The sequence below is a fragment of the Carassius gibelio genome, chromosome A7 (genome assembly GCF_023724105.1).
Source record: "Carassius gibelio isolate Cgi1373 ecotype wild population from Czech Republic chromosome A7, carGib1.2-hapl.c, whole genome shotgun sequence".
Classification (NCBI taxonomy): domain Eukaryota; kingdom Metazoa; phylum Chordata; class Actinopteri; order Cypriniformes; family Cyprinidae; genus Carassius; species Carassius gibelio.
In genome coordinates, this window is record NC_068377.1 from 1,650,500 (window position 1) to 1,672,823 (window position 22,324).

At 40.8% G+C, this 22,324-nt stretch overlaps 3 protein-coding genes across 3 annotated transcripts; all 3 read left to right on the top strand.

The window, feature by feature from the left end:
* Positions 1 to 1,917: 1,917 nt before the first annotated feature.
* On the top strand, positions 1,918 to 2,360 carry LOC128017654 (histone H2B). The gene has a single exon (XM_052603099.1). It carries the CDS (start codon positions 1,938 to 1,940, stop codon positions 2,310 to 2,312), a length of 375 nt encoding a protein of 124 aa, XP_052459059.1. The 5' UTR covers positions 1,918 to 1,937; the 3' UTR covers positions 2,313 to 2,360.
* A 2,135-nt stretch (positions 2,361 to 4,495) lies between these two features.
* Positions 4,496 to 5,671, top strand: LOC128017606 (histone H1-like). Its single transcript, XM_052603051.1, has one exon. The coding sequence runs from the start codon at positions 4,545 to 4,547 to the stop codon at positions 5,157 to 5,159; it is 615 nt and encodes a 204-aa protein (XP_052459011.1). The 5' UTR covers positions 4,496 to 4,544; the 3' UTR covers positions 5,160 to 5,671.
* A 1,371-nt stretch (positions 5,672 to 7,042) lies between these two features.
* Positions 7,043 to 7,577, top strand: LOC128017631 (histone H2A-like). The gene has a single exon (XM_052603077.1). It carries the CDS (start codon positions 7,081 to 7,083, stop codon positions 7,465 to 7,467), a length of 387 nt encoding a protein of 128 aa, XP_052459037.1. The 5' UTR covers positions 7,043 to 7,080; the 3' UTR covers positions 7,468 to 7,577.
* Positions 7,578 to 22,324: the final 14,747 nt, after the last annotated feature.

Genomic DNA, 22,324 nt, shown 5'->3' on the forward strand with positions numbered 1-22,324 from the left:
AGGAGACTCGCGGTGTGCTGAAGGTGTTCCTGGAGAACGTGATCCGCGACGCCGTCACCTACACCGAGCATGCCAAGAGAAAGACCGTCACCGCCATGGACGTTGTGTACGCGCTCAAACGACAGGGACGCACCTTGTACGGCTTCGGAGGATAAAAGACGACGACCACAAACCCAACGGCTCTTTTAAGAGCCACCCACATTCTCACCTAAAGAGACCAAGTTCAATTAGTTTTGTCTGATTATCTGAGCTCCCACAATGTTTTTTTTATTTATTTATTTTTTTTTTAATTATGGGCCACTTAATAGAGGTTACAGTACATATACGTCAACTCTGTCGTAGACATATAAATTACAGTTAAATATGTTTCCATTGCACTATTAAGATACAAATGGTACTTTTTGAAAAGTATGATGTCCCTTTTCGAAACAGGGTTTTAGTTTTTTTTTTTTTTTTTTTTTTTTTTTAGAAACTAATACAATTCGCACATGTATTTTTTTTCTTATTAGGAGAAATATTTGAATATTTGGACACAGTTTTTTGTTTGCATGTTATTGCCCCCGCACCTGGCACAATGCATTATATAGGTATGATTACATTATTTTTTTTTAATATTATTTAAAAATACCAAGATGACAGGGTGGACGAGCCCACGACGGAGTGGACACATACAGCAGAAACACAAAAAGCATGACGAAATATGACAATGAAACATTTATTCAACTTTAAAGAAAAAATTAATATATAATTACATTCTCAATCACATTGATTTTTTTTATTTTTTATTACAACTATTATCTACATATTCATGTGTAAATGGTTAGTCTGGTTGTTAAAGAGAATTTGGTATATTTAAACTTACATATTTTGAAAGTATTGTATTTTAATCACTTCCTGTATATTTTATGGCGCCAGGGTGGACGTTAAGCTTTGGCAAAACAAGTAAGCAAACTTATATGAAGAAAATTTGTCAGTTGAAAAGTCAGCTGCTACTCACCTCAGCAGTTGAAATTCCCGCAATATGACAGGGTGGACAACCATTCAAGGGACATGGACAAACTCTTCTTTTTTATTAAATGAAAATACAGTTTTTATTACAAAATGATCAATACACTCAATTTGAGTAATAACTTATTTAACAAAATATTAATAGGAAAACATTTTTTTTTTTTTTTTGACTATTTTACTCTCATTCAAATTTAATGAGCAGTGCCTGGGACATAGCAAAACAACATACATCCTCTCATACAAAACTAAAGAAAATATTGAAAATGTATCTAAAGAGCCAAGTAATGCTTCTGTTATGAATAAAAAAAAAAAAACATAGCCTAATATAACACACCTTTCGTAGTCATTTGTATGTTGAGTTATCATGGCATATGAGTTATTTATGTTCAGGACACCAAAAGGCACCCTACGGTGCTATTGACCCACATAAAAAAAAAAAAAAAAAACATTTAAATGAGGAATATACTTTAAAGCAAAGGTGTAATTGGCAAGATAACAGAGGCATATAAAGGGTCTAAACCTCAATGTTTTATTTTCTCCAAATTCTCTCAATGGGTTTATTAGAGGATTTAAACGTTAGCCAGTTTGATATTGATCATGTGTGGTATTTCAACCGCATTTCATTGAATAGAATAACTTGTCAAAAAGAGCGGGAATTGAAACAAAGGAAACTAAGTCGATGGGGAGTGTCGGTCAAACATGAAGCGGTGGGCGGAGTTATAATCTAGTCGCATGTGATTGGTCCCTCGTTCCAGCCGTTATTCTTCGAGTTGTCCAGTTAAACACGAGTTCATGGGTTTGACCAATGAAAACACGCCATCAGAAGCTTCCCAATCGCTCTGATAATTAGCATAGACCAGTCAATAAATCCCTCTGTCCCGCTGTCTCTCTCATCATCGTCTCGTGAGGTTTTGATCTCCAGCAGCATCATGCCTGAACCAGCGAAGTCCGCGCCGAAGAAAGGCTCCAAGAAGGCCGTCACTAAGACCGCCGCGAAAGGAGGAAAGAAGCGCAGAAAATCCAGGAAAGAGAGCTACGCCATCTACGTGTACAAAGTGCTGAAGCAGGTTCATCCTGACACCGGGATCTCTTCGAAGGCGATGGGCATCATGAACTCTTTCGTCAACGACATCTTCGAGCGCATCGCCGGTGAGTCGTCTCGTCTCGCTCACTACAACAAGCGCTCCACCATCACTTCCCGAGAGATCCAGACCGCCGTGCGTCTGCTGCTGCCCGGGGAGCTGGCCAAACACGCCGTGTCCGAGGGCACCAAGGCCGTCACCAAGTACACCAGCTCCAAGTAGAGCTCCGCTGCAGCTCCACACACAAAGGCTCTTTTAAGAGCCACACAACTTCTCACTGAAAAGAGTATCAAATCGTTGCGTGGAACGTGTATGTATTAACTTTGAAGATTACGGTGACTTGTCTAGAAGAATGTATTGCTACAAATCTATAAGTAGACTAAAATCTGTATGTTGTGCTACAACCCAAAACTACTTGAACTATTTTGAAGCGAAATCTCTTAAAAAGGGTTAAACGACTTGTGTGGATCTATACATAAGTTAATAACTGTGCGTATTTGAATTGCAAATGTAATTAATTTTAACACTATGAGTTAAAATATAAATATAAGTTAACACGAGCCTAAATAGATGATATGTGACCAGTAAACTATAGACATTGAAGAAAAAAGTGCATTGATCTTAAAGCCAAACAAATTCTATTTTACTGTTTAAGGCTGCAATCAAAGTCTAAATGGGATGTACAAATTAGCACATGTTTTAGAAAGAGTGTAGTCTAGGCGTGTCCCACGTTATGAAGTTTTGTTTGAGAATAATATAGTTGTGTAGTGGTGTTTAAGATTATGACTCCGCAAACTATAAATGTGGATTCCTGAACAAGATGATTTAAATGTTGCAACGGTATGAGAAATACTTAAAGTACTGACAGTAGGTGAGGAAAAAAAAAAAAAAGTAGTAAGCAATGTAAATTATTGGACTTGAATGCATTGCAACAAGTTATATCATGGGCCATCTAAACAATAAAGCTATTGTTTTGTGTAAAATTACATAATTTGAAACATTGCATGTAACAAATATATATTAGAAATTACATTAAGACATTACATTAAATGTTGATCAGACACACACACTGATTAAGTGAGTGAACAAGTGACTCTGACAAGTGATGTGACGTTCAGCCAAGTATGGTGACCCATACTCAGAATTCATGCTGTGCATTTAACCCATCCGAAGTGCACACGCAGAGCAGTGAACACACACACACTGTGAACACACACCCGGAGCAGTTGGGGGTTTGGTGCCTTGCTCAAGGGCACCGAAGTCGTGGCATTGAAGGTGGAGAGAGAACTTCGAAATCGAAGGGTTGTGAGTCGAGTCTTGGGCCGTCAGGAATTGTGTGTGGGGGGAGTGCATGTACAGTTCTCTCTCCACCTTCAATACCACTCTCTAACCATTAGGCCACGACTTCCCCTTGGAAAGATCAATCACTTGAGTTGTAGTTTAAAATGTAATTTACTTAATATCATTAAAACAGCGGCAGCTGGCCAATGTCCTTTATAGCATCAGATAAAATAATCACAGATAAAAAAAAAAATCTCAGATTAAAAAAAAAAAAATACAGAACAAAAACAGAAGTCAAATGTAACAATTTAATCATCAATGGAAAATAGAGCTGGTGAAGGGTTATGTGGAGATAGAAGCTCAGATAGATAAGAGGGGTTCAGATGTTTAGGGACTTAAAAATAAAAAACTTGGGGTTTGAACTCTGAACCGGACAGAGAACAATCAGCATGAAGTGAGACCAGGTCTGTTATGATGAAGTCCTTGTTGATTGAAGTGACACATGAGTAATACCACAGGATTATAAGTATTTCTGATCAAAATACAATAGGCATTGTTAATCAAAATATAACAAAAACACAATAAGTGACGTTATTTACATGATGTAACAAATCCACAGATGATGTGATGATGACAAGCTCCAGACACAGACTCCAGGAGGAGCGGACAGACTGTGCTTCAATCAGGACAAAACAGAGACTTAAGGAAACACTGCACACGTCCCTACGTGATGACCATCGACCTAAACTGACTTTCAGACTGTTTGCTGGACACACAGATGAAGATTTCAGTCTGTATCAACCTTTTCACTTAAACATGGCATCGAATTTACACGAGACTTTTCCTCCGTGACTGCTGCTCGCCATTGATTCGTTCTGACGGAGACACAATAAACATTTCCTCGTCGAGTCTTTTAGTGTCCAAAGATAGCCAAGAACCTCTGCTTGGTGTTCACTATATTTTTACTGCCTTAAACCACTTCACCAATCCAGTTTTGACCAAAATGTTAAGAGAAGAAAACACAAGCGCGAGGCGCTTCTGGAGGCGCACAGTCGCAGAGCGATCAGGTTGAGTCTATAAGGTTCTCATGTCCTGTTTAAGAGCGCGAGCGGAGCGCGAAAGTCTATCATTACTGAACCAAGCGTTCGGAAGACTACAAATCCAGTACTAGAGATGGCAGAAACCGCCCCAGCCGCAGCCGCCCCGCCGGCCAAAGCGCCTAAGAAGAAGTCCGCCGCTAAAGCCAAGAAAGCAGGTCCATCTGTCGGTGATCTGATCGTTAAAGCCGTGTCCGCATCCAAGGAGAGGAGCGGCGTGTCTCTCGCTGCTCTGAAGAAAGCTCTCGCCGCCGGCGGCTACGACGTGGAGAAGAAAAACTCCCGCATCAAGCTCGCCATCAAGAGCCTGGTGACTAAAGGCATCCTGCTGCAGGTCAAAGGAACCGGCGCCTCTGGATCCTTCAAGATCAGCAAGAAGGAGACCGAGACCAAGAAGAAGCCGGCGAAGAAAGCGGCTCCTAAAGCCAAGAAGCCCGCGGCCAAGAAACCCGCTGCTGCCAAGAAGCCCAAGAGCGCAGCGGCAAAGAAGCCCGCCGCTAAGAAATCCCCCAAGAAGGCCAAGAAACCCGCTGCCGCCGCCAAGAAGGCCACGAAGAGCCCCAAGAAGGCGAAGAAGCCCGTGGCGCCCAAGAAAGCAGCCAAGAGCCCCAAAAAGACCAAGGCCGCCAAACCCAAGACAGCGAAGCCTAAAGCTGCCAAGCCTAAAAAGGCAGCTCCCAAGAAGAAGTAAAAACTTGCTGTTCTATTCCCCAACGGCTCTTTTCAGAGCCACCCACAAACTCGAAAGAAAGAGCAGTTTACTTTATGGAAGTAAAGTTAGTATAAGACATGTAAGTATACTGTATGACCATTGTATTTTAAAAACTATACAATTAATAAAACGACAGACACAACATGACAGTAATCCATCACCAACACAACAAATAACTGAGCACTAAATAGGACATTTATAAGATCTTATGACCACGGGTGTGTGACCAGTTTTTCTGCTTGCTTATGTTTGCTGAAATCAATGGTCAACTGTAGTCTTATCCACACTGAAAAAAAAAAGTATCACACCACGGAACAAAAAGACCAACCTCTCTTGTGTTGTCCAAATCATTATTTTGTTTGATTAGAAAATGTTTGTAGACAGCAAGATTACTCAGTATACCTAACATTAGAAGAATACAGTGCGAATAAAATAGTTAATTAACAAGATAAATTAGATGTATCTGAGCTTACCGCGATTTACAATGTTGTACATGTTGACTGTGTATTTAGAAAAAAACACAAGTAATACATATGTTAAAATTAAAGCTTTAATGGCTCATTGATCTAAATTTAATTAGGTTAAAAACAATATAGATCAATGCTTTTTGCATTGACGACTATTTTGAAAAACTTTAGCACACACTTTCAGCATTTCTTGAATGTTTTCTGTCGTGTTTCTTAAAGCTGTACAATCCGCGCGCCGGCTAGAGTTGTGACGTTCGCGAACGAACCGATTCTTTTGAACGGCTCATAAACATGAACGATGGGAGCCGAGTCGCGACTGGAGAGGAGCCGTTCTTTCTATCGTTCTTTTTTCCTATGCGTGTTCATACAAATGAGCTCCGCCAGGAGACAGAACAGTTATAGGGGGAGGGGCGCACCCAGCGCAGGCCAACCCTTTATAGCGTGATGATATTAGTTATTAGTTGTGCATGCATTTACATTGCACTTTGTGTTCATTTAAAACTTATTTTAAAATCATTAAAAATGTTCTTTTGTGATACTGTACTTGTATAGAAATGTTTCACTAAAAGCTGTTTTCCACAGACATTCATTGCAGCCCACTTTGTTATTGTTCATTGACTTGAAGGGGCTGATGTCCTATTTGCAAAGTTTACAGTAGTAATAGTATGTAGTATGTAGACATTTCCATTTTATTTATTCTAATTTTATCTACTTAAAAAAAAAATAGTTTTCTATCAAAATGTTCTTGTGTGATAACAATGTTCTTGTGTGGAAGTGTTTGTAGTAAAAGCTGTTTTCACAGGAATTCATTGCAGCCGGCTTTGTTTTTTATGTTTATTTGTGAGTAGGTATTGTATGAATAACATAAGTCAACGTAGTTTTACACACACACACACACACTTTGTACTAAAGGTAAATCAAAATAATGATGTCACTGTCTAAGCAGAGGGATTTGTGCAACCCTATGGAATATAGTCGACACATGAGAAATGAGGTAATAATCAATATTTCAGAATAATTCAAACTCAGATATTGGTGTGTGATATCTGAGCTTTAATTATTTGACTACAAATCTCACCTCATAATACCTCCCAGTGATTATTTCCAGGATAAACTGAGATGCTCCCAAGCTGGCTTCTTAAAACTGACTAAATATTTAAAAAGAGCCAAAAGAGCCATTCTTTTGAACGGCTCTTTGAAAGGAACGGATCGCGAAGATCCGGATCCCCTCAAAGAGCCATAAATCCCATCACTAGCGCCGGCTGTGGAGGCGTGGCTTTGGAGGGCGGTGTTGGAGAGAAGTACAGTGATTGGTTTGAAATCTTACAGACTCTAAACCAATGAGCGACTCGCACACTCTTTTAAATACAGCAGAGCGAGGTTCATGTTATCACTGTCTGCATTTCTAACGTAGAAATATCATACTCACAACAATGAGTGGAAGAGGCAAAACCGGCGGCAAAGCGAGAGCGAAGGCCAAGACTCGCTCCTCCAGAGCAGGGCTGCAGTTCCCCGTCGGTCGTGTTCACAGACTTCTCCGTAAAGGAAACTACGCCGAGCGCGTCGGTGCCGGAGCTCCCGTCTATCTGGCGGCTGTGCTCGAGTATCTGACCGCTGAGATCCTGGAGTTGGCTGGAAACGCCGCGAGAGACAACAAGAAGACCCGCATCATTCCCCGTCACCTGCAGCTGGCGGTGCGCAATGACGAGGAGCTCAACAAACTCCTGGGTCGAGTGACCATCGCTCAGGGCGGCGTGCTGCCCAACATCCAGGCCGTGCTGCTGCCCAAGAAGACCGAGAAACCCGCCAAAGCCAAGTAAACCGAGTCCGCTCTGTTTCTAAAACAAAGGCTCTTTTAAGAGCCACCCATTTTATCTCATTGAAAGCGCTTTTACTTATTTAACCAATAATGTTGTTTTCACATAAGCAACACTACCTCTTATAAATTAAATGTCCATGTAGAATAAATAAATATCTATATATTACCAATAGGTAATCATAAACTGCAACAAGCTGTTTTGGATTATGTTGTTCTTCGGAGGTGTGCCTTTTGTAGTTTTGATTTAATGCAGATAGAAAGAGACCGATTCAATTGTTTTTGAAACACAAAGCCTCTTTTAAAAGTCACCCATTTCTTCAGGTTTATTTAATCCGTAGAGTCATGCAGTAATGTCATTTAATAACACCCATCATTTAATGTCAAATCTTCATGAAGAATAAGTACATAAAAATAAAAATCGCACATTACGTTTGTAAAATATATTATTCTTTGGATGGTGTCTATTTTTGGTTTTGATTGTATAGGGATAGTAAGCAAATTCAGCTATGAAATACCACGTAAATAAGAAGTCTAAAGAAAAGTGCTTGTGCCTTGTGATGCTGAAGTAGCAAACCAGAACTATGCATTTTGAGCGGGAAACAAAATGCTGTTTGAAAACATGAGGTGTACATTCATTGGCTTGCAGTCATGCAGATGTACCAATCACAGGCCTCAGCACTTTTATGACGCAGGAAGCTGTGGCTGTACACGGCTTTAAAAGCAGGCGCGTAACATAGAGCAGCATTTCTACTTACTCAGAAAGAGAAGTATATCTTAGCGATGGCAAGAACCAAGCAGACCGCTCGTAAATCCACCGGTGGTAAAGCCCCGAGGAAGCAGCTCGCTACTAAAGCCGCCCGGAAGAGCGCCCCAGCCACCGGCGGCGTCAAGAAGCCCCACCGTTACAGGCCCGGGACCGTGGCTCTCCGAGAGATCCGCCGCTATCAGAAGTCCACCGAGCTGCTGATCCGCAAACTGCCTTTCCAGCGTCTGGTGCGAGAGATCGCTCAGGATTTCAAGACGGACCTGCGCTTCCAGAGCTCCGCTGTCATGGCCCTGCAGGAGTCCAGTGAGGCTTATCTGGTCGGTCTGTTCGAGGACACCAACCTGTGCGCCATCCACGCCAAGAGGGTCACCATCATGCCCAAAGACATCCAGCTGGCCCGCCGCATCCGCGGAGAGCGCGCTTAAACCCGTCGCTGCGTCAGCCGCGTCACACCCCAAAGGCTCTTTTAAGAGCCACCTACATCACTCTCAATGAGACCGTTTCCATAATGCTCTCGATATACATAAAAGTCTGGGAATAAATATGAGTTTGAGTCGTTTCAGTTACTAAAAAGACTGCCCAAAACGTGCTAAATTAATCGCTTAGTCTGTTGCGTACTGAAATGCCGGTAGTTTGTCTAAAATAATTAAAACTACCTGTGTATACGACGAATGGTCTGCATATATGCTTGTGTATATAGTACAACTAAGTGTAAATGCATAAAGTTGATTTATCATAAACCTTAACCTTTAAACTGCTTCCTGTCTCTTGTAACATTTAAAGTTTACGTAGAGGTGACTTCGTTATAATTATTTATGAGGGAATTGAGAAGCGCTAATTTATTGTTTGATATGGTATCTAGCTTTTCTCTTAAGTTGTAACATATTAACACCAGAATGGATGATGAGAACACCAAAGTTGTTGTTGTTCAAAGTTAACACATGGATTAACTGGTCAACACTGCCACAGTGTTCAGCTGAAAATGTAAAATTTCAGTGAACAGAAGATCTATTTGTAACTCATCAAACACTCATCTCACTAATTTTCTGTCAATACACAACTATAGTACAGCATGACATTTTTGGTCTTTGTAGAACTTTAATTAAAATTGCGACAAAAGTACAATTTTGTCTGTTTTCATAAACTTGAAAAACCACAAAACAAATGTTTACGTTTAATTATTTTATTGAAACATTGTAATATTTTCCCCTGCACCAAAATGTCTTCACTTTCAATCTTTCAATTCATATCATTGCAAAGACACAAATACACTCTTATTTGGTTAATATTTACTCTTAATGTCATAAAATGTATAATGCTGACATTTATCAGGTTAAACAACAGCATTTCATTCATTACCATGAATGCAGAATACATGTTAAAGCTAATTAAAGTCTGTCATGGTGTTTGAACCTTCCTGGAGAAAATAGGCTTTTTCTCTTCTCTAGACTTCTTTTTTTTTAACACACGATGCTTTTCTCAGCAGTTTTCAGCCAAGCAATATATCCACTCCTGTTTGCATCATCACACACCTTTCCTTGTAAAATAGAAAAACAATAAAAATAATAAAACGGTATATTTTCAAATACATTTATCAAAACTATTATCAGGTGAAATGTCAAAGACAAGTATCAATTGCAATTCAGCAATAGTTCAGCCAAAACTGAACATTATGTCATGTATTTATCCTCATGTGGTTCCAAACTTGTATGACCTTCTGTCTTCTGAGGAACACCAAACGTTATTTCTTTGAAAATCCTACAGAATAAATATATGAGATCACTCTGACCCTTTTGCATCTTTTTTTAAAAGCCTTGTTTTGTACTTCTAATTCAGGATTCACTCGTTTTGCTCTCTCCTCTGCTTCAGTGTCCGTCACTTCTCACTAGAGCTAACGCTACACCAAAGCCCTACGTCCGGAGTCACCTACCCATCGATCGCGAGCCTCCACTGACTGTGTGCGCACCTCCCAAAACAGACCAGACATTTATACTTGACGCAACTGTTTTAGACTGAAAACCAGACCATACAACTGATTTAGACGCGGGTGCCGGTGTGATGAGATGTACTAATATCTGTCTGCTCGGGCATGATTGTTTTAGGCCTGTAATTGATTGATTATTGAGGTTATAGGGGTGGCACGGTTCGCTGCTTACCTAACTAGCCTTATACCAAGCTAAAATCCACCACGCTCCCTAAGGTCACAAAACGCTGGACTTGCAAAGTCCACTAAAGGGGGTGGAGCTTTTTCGCATATGGCTCCCAAACTCTGGAATAGCCTTTCTGATAATGTTCGGGGTTCAGACACACTTTCTCGCTTTAAATCTAGATTAAAAACACTTTTTTAAACTTTTTTTAACTTTGTGTCTAAGCTTTGGAGTGAACCATGGTTTGTCATTGCTATAGGTTAACTAAGTCCTGGTAGGAATGCACATATCTTCACAAAAACTGATGTAAGATTTAACAAAAACCCACCAATTCACTATCTCAACAAATTAGAATATTTCATAAGACCAATAAAAAAATAAAAAAAATAAATGTTGGCATAAGTACATTAATTTATTGTACATGTACTCAATACTTGGTAGGGGCTCTTTTTGCTTTAATTACTGCCTAAATTCGTCGTGGCATGGAGGTGATCAGTTTGTGGCACTGCTGAGGTGGTCTGGAAGCACAGGTTTCTTTGACAGTGGCCTTCAGCTCATCTGCATTTTTTGGTCTCTTGTTTTTCATTTCTCACATGCTGCGTTTCCACAGAAATTACCCGGAACATTTGTACCAGGAACTTTTTCCTCCCAGACCTGTTGCTTTCTGCGTTTCCACCACGGTGTAAAGCACCGGGAAGATTAGGCAAATAGACTCGTGATGTAGGTCTGCGTGCGTTTCTCAATACAAAGTATACACTGATTTTGGTGCACCCTCGGTAGTGCAGACTTTGTGCATTCGACTCGGGAGTGTGATGTCCGACGTCGACGCAAATCCGATAAATCTCCAATAAGCAGCGTACTTCATAACTTCAGTCAGCTGACCATGGCTACTGCAAAACAGGATAAAACAGGATATCAAATACCACTGCCTCTTTTCGTTTTCATTTACACATAATAACAGCTGCAGAAATGTACTTAGTTCAGGGAAACGTGTATATACAATCATTACAATTAAACTAAATATCATATAAATTTGCCTTTTTTTATTTTCAACATATAGATAAATTGAATACAGACCAAAAGTAACCTGTTAGATTTACCCAAAAATAATTATATGTTATATTTAATCACTAAAGAGACATCAAAGCCAGTGGCACATATCAGAAGGTCTAGCCGAGGTGAGGCTGCTCTCGGTGGATACATGAGGACTGAGCTCCCGCTGATCGCGTTCCTGGTTCCTGTGGTGGAAACACACCGAGTACCAGGCCCTAGTTCCTGGGTAAAGTTCCTGTGGTGGAAACACGGCTATAGATTCTCTCTGGGGTTCAGGTCTGGTGAGTTTGCTTGCCAGTCAAGCACACCATCACCATGGTCATTTAACCAACTTTTGGTGTTTTTGGCAGTGTGGACAGGTGCCAGATCCTACTGGAAAACTGAATCAGCATCTTCAGCTGGTAAGCAGAAGGAAGCATAAAGTGCTCCAAAATATCATAGTAAATGTGCAGTGACTTTGATTTTTTAAAAGCACAATGGACCAACACCAGCAGATGACATTGAACCCCAGAATATCACAGACTTTGTAAACTAAAGACTGGACTTCAAGCAACTTGGGCTATGAGCTTCTCAACCCTTCCTCCAGACTCAAGGAGCTTGGTTTCCAAATGAAATACAAAACTTGCTCTCATCTGAAAAGAGGACTTTCGACTACTGGGCAACAGTCCAGTTCTTCTTCTCATTTCCTTTGTTTTGTTCCTTGATCTGTCTCAACAGATCCCTAGTAGCAACACCCTGTTTAGATAGGTAAAGAAAATATGATCATATTACCCCAATTTTACAGTCTCTGCACTGGCTACCTATTAAGTTCTGTATCAGTTACAAATTATCATTACTTACCTATAAGGCCCTAAATGGTTTAGCTCCTGCATACCTAACTAGCCTTCTACCACGCTACAACCCATCACTCACCCTAAGGTCACAAAACGCTGGACTTTTGGTAGTTCCTAGGATAGCAAAGTCCACTAAAGGAGGTAGAGCTTTTTCACATTGGCCTAACTTTTAAGCTGAAACCAATGGATGCGAGAATGAAAAAGCCTCTTCCATTACTTTCGATCTCTGCATGGAGATCAGGCAGAAATGGAAGGCTCATCTGAGCTGGAAGGCTATGGTCAGAAAGATAACACTCGTCGAGCCGACCTCGCGGCGTCACCTTGCTAATGTGCTTCCATGGCAAGTCCAACTTTGCCGTGGCGCGATCCATAAACTCCAAACAGCATGCGCAGGGTAGGAGGATTGAGAATGCTGAGCCTCAGCTTCTTCGCCATCCTCGGACATTTCCTGCTCTTCCTGGGTAGAACCCAGCAGAGCACTAACCTCAGAATCAGAAAGTGTTAAAGATATAACTGTCACGATCGGTGTACTGGGGGAGGGACGGAAGGCCAGACTAACTGAGGGGAACAGACAGAAACAAAACCGAAACCAAGAACACAAAACAGAAGTCCATGAAGGACATCATGTGGCGCCCACCAGGGCGGAGCAGAAGACAACCACAGCCGTGTGGTCAGGACGGAAGCCCCCAAGGGCAGAGCAGAAGACGACCACAGCCATGTGGTCGAAGCCAGAGCCCTCCAGGGCAGAGCGGAAGACCACCACAACTGTGTGGTCAGGTCGAGAGCCCCCCAAAACGAAGCAGAAGACCACCACAGCCATGTGGTCAGGAAGAAAGCCCCCCAACGCAGAGCAGACCTCTGTGTGGCCAGACCAACGGGACTACGAAACTCTGGTAATCCCCTGGTGTCTTTACTGGACTCCAGAAGATCGGTGCTGTCCTGACTCTGCTCGAGAAGATTTTTGGTGACTGGCATTTGTTCATGAAGACCATCAGTGACTTGCACTTGTACATGAGGACCATTGGTGACTTGTATTTGTTCCTGAAGATCACCCGTGACTTGACTCTGTCCTTGAAGATCACCGGTGATTTGACTCAGTCCTTGAAGATCACCGGTGACTTGACTTGAATCTGAAAGGTCAACGGTGATTTGACCTGACTCTGGAGGGTCAACGGTGACAAGCCCTGACTTTGGAGCTGTAACTGTCATCCTGTGCAGTGGCGCTGGGCAAGCAGCCATCTTGGGCCATTACTCTGGAAAGACGGCCATCTTGTGCTGTGGTGCTGGGCTGGCGACCATCTTGTACTGTGGCGCTGGACTGGCGGCCAATTTGGGCATTGGCGCTGGGTTAGCGGCCATCTTATGCTGTGGCGCTGGGCTGACAATCATCTTGTGCTGTGGCGATAGGCTGGCGGCCATCTTGAGCTGTGGCGCTGGGCTGGCAGCCATCTTGTGCTGTGGCGCTAGGCTGGCGGCCATCTTGTGCTGTGGCGCTGGACTGACGGCCATTTTGTGCTGTGGCGCTAGGCTGACGGCCATCTTGGGCTGTGGTGCTGGGTTAGTGGCCATCTTGTGCTGTGGCACTGGACTGACGGCCATTTTGTGCTGTGGCGCTAGGCTGACGGCCATCTTGGGCTGTGGCGCTGAACCGGTGGCCAATCTGGTCATTGGCGCTGGGCTGGCGGCCATCTTGGGCTGTGGCGCTTGGCTGGTAGCCCACTTCATTGCCCTCTTGGCGGAGGGCGGTTAACCTAAGATACTTGGCTCGCTTCTCCGCCATCTTGGCTGGGGAATGGAAAAACGACATACCGCTGCTTCCTACGTTGACGGAGTCCTTCTGTCACGATCGGTGTACTGGAACCAATTGCAGGTAAGTCATTTATTAAGGGTAATCCAAACGGGTAAACAATCCAGGCAGGGTCAAAACCAGAAGATCCAAACAACATAAACAAGACACGAACACAAGGCAAGGCAAGGCAAGAATTGACGGATATGAATAATACTCAGACATTAAACAAGGACTCCGTCCACAGACTCAGAAAGACAGGGAATAAATACACGGAAGGATAATGAGGGAACAGGAGACAGATGGGGAACAATCAATTACACAACAAGGAGGAAGGTGACCAAATAAGGGAACAGGAAGTGATATGGTGACAGACACCTTGAGAAGGGAGGACATCTAGTGGAACCCCAGGGAACACAACCCAGACACTGTGACAATAACACCATCCTCCCAATGCTCTTTCTCGTCTGCCGCCGATGAGCACGAAAGGGAAAGTCCCTCTTTATACTCCTCAGCCAGATCCACCTCTGATCCCCACAAGCTAATTCTCCTCCATGCGTCAGCAGCGGCGGGCCCTGAACTGCAGAAAGCAGATGGCTGCCCCTCTTTCCTCAAAAAGAAAGCTTTTTCATTGAAAAACAATCACAATGCACAGAGATTACAACCTCAAATACACTGTCTAAATGCTTTGATAGTAGTCAGCATGATAGACAGAAAAAGATTGCTCTTGCCAGTTCGTTCAGATGGACGCTTCAAACAGAAAAGACGGTGAAGACAAAGAAGAGAATGACGTGTTCTATCGGCACCTATTTATCCATAGTCGCGCCGGTAGTGACGTTAGAGGCTGTCACCGGCCAACCCGTTGGTGTTTTTTCAATGTATGCTTCAGACACAAGTCACAACAAGGTGTTCCCCATCGCGACCCTTAGAGGACACAGTTCAAAGTTCCCTTGAAAGGGAACTATAATTTGCACAAATCTGCATTACATAGAGGTGCTACATACAGTATGCAATATTTAAAACATGATTCAAATAAGCATTATTCATGCCTCTTACTGAAACCACGGTGAGATCTTAGATACAAGAGCTTAGATCAAACTATCAGATAAATCTGCAACCAGAAACAAGCAGTACAAGCAGTATATATATATATATATATATATATATATATATATATATATATATATATATATATATATATATATATATATATATGTGTATGTATATTAATGTGTATGTATATTAATACATAGCAAGACACACAGCCAGAGTGAGAATTGGAAACACTTCTGTGGCAAGAGCACAACTTTGTAGAAATCTCTGTGGTGCAGCACAGCTCAGCAACCTGTCCAGGAAAAGGTCCCTCGCCTTTACCCAGGTCTCTTAGCAGATCAATCTGACATGCTTGAAGCACTGCCATCATGTGCAATGAAGCCACAGCAGGACCTGCTGCTGCGTATGCCTTGCCATTTAAGTGAGATGTATCCTGAAGGGGCTTAGATGCCAAGGAGCGAGATTTAAGAGAGAATGTCTCTCCCACAGAAAGATAGCTCTTTTACAGGGGGCATCCTCTCATAGCTGCTTTTGCGAATCACCTCAATGCTGGCATAACTCTTGTGCTAAAACCAATGTCTGCAAGAAGAAAACGGCCTCTTCCATTCCTTATTGATCTCTGCATGGAGATCAGGCTGAAATGGAAGGCTCACCTGAGCTGGAGGGCTATGGTCAGAGAAATAACGCTGGGCGAGCCGAACTTGCGGCTTTACCTTGCTAATGTGCTTCCATGGCAAGTCCAACTTTGCCGTGGAGCTATCCATAACCTCCAACAGTCAAAGTCAAAGTCACCTTTATTTATATAGCGTTTTAAACAAAATATATTGCGTCAAAGCAACTGAACAACATTCATTAGGAGAACAGTGTGTCAATAATGCAAAATGATAGTTAAAGGCAGTTCATCACTGAATTCAGTGATGTCATCTCTGTTCAGTTAAATAGTGTCTGTGCATTTATTTGCAATCAAGTCAACGATATCGCTGTAGATGAAGTGACCCCAACTAAGCAAGCCAGAGGCGACAGCGGCAAGGAACCGAAACTCCATCGGTGACAGAATGGAGAAAAAAACCTTGGGAGAAACAAGGCTCAGTTGGGGGTCAGTTCTCCTTTGACCAGACAAAATGTACAGCTCTACATACGCAGAGCAAGAGGATTGAGAAGGCTCAGCTTCAACTGTTTCGCCATTCTAGGACATCTCATGCTCTTCCTGGGTAGAACCCAGCAGAGCAATAAACTATAAATATATATTAAACATATAACACCATCCTCCCAGGGCTCTTTCTCATCTGCTGCTGATGAGCGCGAAAGGGAAAGTCCGTCTTTAAAGTCCTCAGCCAGATCCACCTGTGTTCCCCACTAGCTCATTATCCTCGAAATTCTCTTTCCTTGAAAAGAAAGACAAACGAGAGCGGAGCTTTTTCATTGAAAAACACTCACAATGCACAGAGATTACCACTTCAAATACATTCACCCAAACAAATGACGCAAAGATTGTGTGTGTGTCATTGGGTGTCAAATAACGCAGACACGGATACACACACTGTCTATATGCTTTGCTAGTAGTCACCATGATAGACAGAGAAAGATCGCTCTTATCAGTTTGTTCAGATGCAAGCATCAAACAGAACAGTCAGTGAAGACAAAACAGAGAATGACGTGTTCTCCCGGTGCCTGTTTATAGTCGCATCGCTAGTGACATCAGAGGCTGTCGCCGGGCAACTCGTTGGTGTGTTTTCAATGTATGCTTCAGACACGAGTCACGACGAGGTGTTCCCCATAGCGACCCCTAGAGGAAGTTCTGAAGTTCCCTTGAAAGGGAACTATAAATTGTATAATCTGTATAGAGGTGCTGCCTAAAGTATACAATGTTTAAAACATGTAAAAAAAAAAAAAAAAACGCATGCTTCTTACTGAAACCACAGTTAGAGCTTAGATACAAGAGCTGAGATCAAACTATCAGATAAACATGCAACCAGAAACAAGCAGTAAAATAATAATAATAATAAAGAGCAAGACACACAGACAGAGTGAGAGACAGAATTGGAAACACTCCAATGGCACAAGCACGGCGCTGTATAAATCTCCTCAATATGTACATTAAGGGAAAACATGCTTGTTATTAAGTTGGCTTGAAAAAGCCAACTTACTGATCTACTATTTAATCTTATTATTAAGTTGGCTTGAGAGAGCCAACTTACTGATATTGTATTTAAACTTCTTATTATGTTGGCTTGGCAACAAGCCAACATACTGTTATGCTATTTAAACTTCTTCTTTTTCCTCTTTTTCTTATTATTATTTTTCTGACAGAAATTCTAAACGCTACTCCTCCTAGGGCTTTAAAGCCACAAGCCCCAAACTCGGCAGACACCTGCGGGATAGAGCGGTGCTGGTTGCTATATCTTTTCAGACTGATCAGACTTAAAGTTTTTTTTTTATTAATTTTTAAATGTCAAAATACATTACCCATAGACTTACATTGTCTGAGAAAAATTGCGCCCCTAGTTGCAATAACCGAGATTAAAGGGAGGAGTCGGGTTTTGTTTCACTTTTAAACCGGTTAAAAATACCAAGTAAATAATACAATTTCCCTCAAACTGACAAGCTAAACCAACATATCTGATTATTACAGGGGTTAGGGCTCATTAATAATTGATTTATGGGCAGAGAGCAGTCGAGAGAAGAATCAGGGCTGCTCATCTCAGGCTGTCTCCACGGAGCTCACAACGAGCGAATTCATTCTTATTTAAGACCTTTTAAAACGGCGATTGCACGCAATCCACACGTTAGAACACACCAAGAGCTAAATTCAGATGTTTCTGAACTGTTTAAAGTAATAACATGATATATTCGCGGCAGCCAAATGTCCGCGAGCTCGATGTATTTCTCTGAACACTTGAAGTCCACATGACAGCCGCGTTTCGGGGCGAGATCGGACAAATAAATAGGCTACACATTTCATTCACACTGACAAGCTAAACCAACATATGTTATTATTACCGGGTCAGATCTCATTTATAAATTATGTCTCTGGCCAAAGAACAGCGAGAAAGACGAGAGAGAAATGAGCGCGTCATCAGCATTTTTTAAGCGCTTCCAAAAATAATATCACAGCGAATTGCACTAATATCAATAATAACTAATAACACAACAATAGCAGAATTCAGGTGTTTTTTAACTGTTTATGTGGGCAAAATGAAATATAATTTGACAGCGTGATACAGCTTATGAATACTTGATGTCTGGGCAGAGAGAAGTCAGAAAGACGAGAGAAGAATCACGGCTGCTCAGCTCAGGCTGTCTCCACGGAGCTCACAACGAGCGAATTTATTCTTATTTAAGACCTTTTATAATTAAATTATATCGGCGATTGCACGCAATCCACACGTTAGAACACACCAAGAGCTAAATTCAGATGTTTCTGAACTGTTTAAAGTAATAACATGATATATTCGCGGCAGCCAAATGTCCGCGAGCTGGCGATGTATTTCTCTGAACACTTGAAGTCCACAGAGAATTTACAGCCTTTCGCATTAAAACACTGCAGCGAAACGGCACAAAACAATTAGAATAATATATTATATGGTTTTAAAGTAGTTTTGGCCACTGTCACGCTGGTCTTAGCTGGTTTCTAACTGAATCATCATGCTGAACGTCACAGATGAGCTCGGGATGTATTCCTCTGAACACTTGAAGTACACATTTACAGCCTTTCACATTAAAACACTGCAGCGAAACGGCACAAAACAATTAGAAGAATATATTACACATATGAAAATGAGTGTTTATATGTGCTTGTGAGATTTCTCTGTCAGGCTTAACGTCGCAGCAATTGCTCAGCGTTGCATAACATGGTGAAGCAGGGAGCTACACTGAGACCAAAAGGGTCGCATGCATCACTGATTATTTTTGTACCTACTTATGTGTTATGCTATGATTTAATATGACCATTTATTAAAACAGAAATGTGTATTTTAAGAATACGTTTTATAACGTGCTCCGAGCATTCAACACATCAAGTTGGCTTCAGCCCCGCGCTGCGGGAAACTGAACTGAGCAGCTGATGGCGCGTGTGCACGAGAGAGAGCCGCGCGTATCGCGGACAGGGACAGCAACACTGAACAGAGCTGTCGTTCAGGACGTTCACTTCCTCCTGGACCTGAACGAACAAATTCAAATCGCAGTTTAAATAAACAGAAAAAAGAGCGAAAAGCAAAAGAGCTCAATTCAGCAGCGCGGTGTTGTTCAGGGAGCAAGCAGAGACGCGTCTCAAAGTCTTCTTGCTTTTGTACCGACAACAAATACATACAAAATATGTCGAAATACCCGTGTTGGAAAGTGTGTTCGAATAAGTATGTGGTTATGTCTTAAGTGAAAGTAAAGATTTGCACAAAAAAAAATCGGATGTGTATCATCATAATGGATGCGTTTGTCTCTTAAAGGGACCGCGCCTAATTTACTAGCTCTGCTGTCAGAGTCTTTAATGTATGAAAATGAAAGTAAATCACTCACTGCTCTTGACTGAATTACCTTGTAGTACAAGAATTTATCCAAAGTCAATCCAAAAATAAGATAGAATTGTTTTACTAGTGGGTGCAGGCCACTAGTTCATTTATGTAAGTGAGTATGGCAAAATAGTGATCTGTGAAATATTATACCCACTAATTCTTCATACAGTAGGCTACCAGTGAAATTGATTTTAAAAAAATAATAATTAAGGACCTGCCCATGTTTTGCTTAAGTGTTTCTTTCTTTAATTGTTAATGCAACCTTTTCACACCACAGACTGAACCAAATTAAGCATTTCTTGCTTGGTAACTGTTCAACAAAGTATTGATAGTTGTGTAAATATTGTCATACTGACAGTCTGAAGTTTTGGTTGATTCCATTACATATCTTTTTATCAAAGTTATCCAAAATTATCAAGATGAATTTGTTCTGAGTTATTGTCATATATTATTACCAGTTTCTAAACTACAGCAAATAAACTGTGATTATGTGAGAAATGTTGAAGGTGTCTGAATACATTTTGGTTTGATTGTGTATTTTATCTTACAGTGAAGACTATGCAGTGCTATTTTACATTAACAAAAACAAACTTAAAAAAGTAAACATTATGTAAATAGCACAAATAAATAAATAGAATTAACATACAGTACAAATTAAACAATTTTAAACAGTGTGTAACTGCATCATCTATACAAACCATTGTGCTTGGATCCCTTATGATCTCCTTGATTTAAAATGCATTGTTTCAGTAATCTTGTGTGTCGTTGCCCACAACGCAACGGTGGCAGGACTGTGAAATACATACACGAGAAAAATAGGCATGACTTATTTCACATCCAGCTAGACAACCCTGTCATAGCTGTTATCATAGCCCAGGCTTTTTATTAAAAAAAGAAAACAGCAAGGGAGCACGGAAAAAGACTGTTGCAGGTGTATTTTTTTATGGCATTATTATGTGTATTAATTTTGCAGCGGGGCAACTCAATGTTGGGCACACAAGTACTTTGGCTCTTTTGCTCCATGGCCAAGATGGCCAAGCCAACATCAAAGTTAGTTCACTAACTTTTAATTCTAGTTATTATTATTATTATTATTCTTCTGAGACTAAAACTCTTGACTGCTACTCCTCCTAGAGCTTTAACTCTACAAACTCCAAACTCAGCCCAGCTCTTCAGACTGATCTGAAGTTAGTTGCTATATCTTTTTAGACTGATCGGACTTATACTTTTCATAAAACTGAAGATTAAAAATCATAAAAACTCCCATAGACTTGCATTGAAAAGCCTCTGCTCAACTGAACATTCCGTCAAACTCCAACTGTCAAAAATTCAAATCTAAACACACTGAAGCCCATTAAACTCATAGTCTATGTACTATGTATATATTGTATGTACTATTACTAACCCATTCAAACTCATTCAAACTAATCTATCATGTCATATATATTTATCTATCTATCTATCTATCTATCTATCTATCTATCTATCTATCTATCTATCTATCTATCTATCTATCTATCTATTTCTAATCTATCTATCTATCTATCTTTCTATCTATAATCTGTCTGTTTCTAATCTATCTATCTATCTATAATCTGTCTGTTTCTAAACTATCTATCTATCTATCTATCTATCTATCTAAAATCTGTCTGTTTCTAATCTATCTATCTATCTATCTATCTATCTATAATCTGTCTGTTTCTAATCTATCTATCTATCTATCTATCTATCTATCTATCTATCTATCTATCTATCTATCTATCTATCTATCTATAATATGTCTGTTTCTAAACTATCTATCTATCTATAATCTGTCTGTTTCTAATCTATCTATTCTATCTATCTATCTATCTATCTATCTATAATCTGTCTGTTTCTAATCTATCTATTCTATCTATCTATCTATCTATAATCTGTCTGTTTCTAATCTATCTATTCTATCTATCTATCTATCTATCTATCTATCTATCTATCTATCTATCTATCTATCTATCTATAATCTGTCTGTTTCTAATCTATCTATCTATCTATCTATCTATCTATCTATCTATCTATCTATCTATCTATCTATCTATAATCTGACTGTTTCTAATCTATCTATCTATCTATCTATCTATCTATCTATCTATCTATCTATCTATCTATCTATCTATAATCTGTCTGTTTCTAATCTATCTATCTATCTATCTATCTATAATCTGTCTGTTTCTAATCTATCTATCTATCTATCTATCTATCTATCTATCTATCTATCTATCTATCTATCTATAATCTGTCTGTTTCTAATCTATCTATCTATCTATCTATCTATCTATCTATCTATCTATCTATCTATCTATCTATCTATCTATCTATCTATCTTCATAGCAACACTCTAGCAACTATACAAACCAACCTAGAAACCACCCCGGGTACCCTAGCAACCACATAGCAACACCTTAGCAACCACTCAGGGTACCCTAGCAACCACATAGCAACACCCTAGCAACCATCCCAGGTAACCTAGCAACCGCATAGCAACACCTTAGCAACCACTCAGGGTACCCTAGCAACCACATAGCAACACCCTAGCAACCATCCCAGGTAACCTAGCAACCGCATAGCAACACCTTAGCAACCACTCAGGGTACCCTAGCAACCGCATAGCAACACCCTAGCAACCATCCCAGATACCCTAGCAACCGCATAGCAACACCTTAGCAACCACTCAGG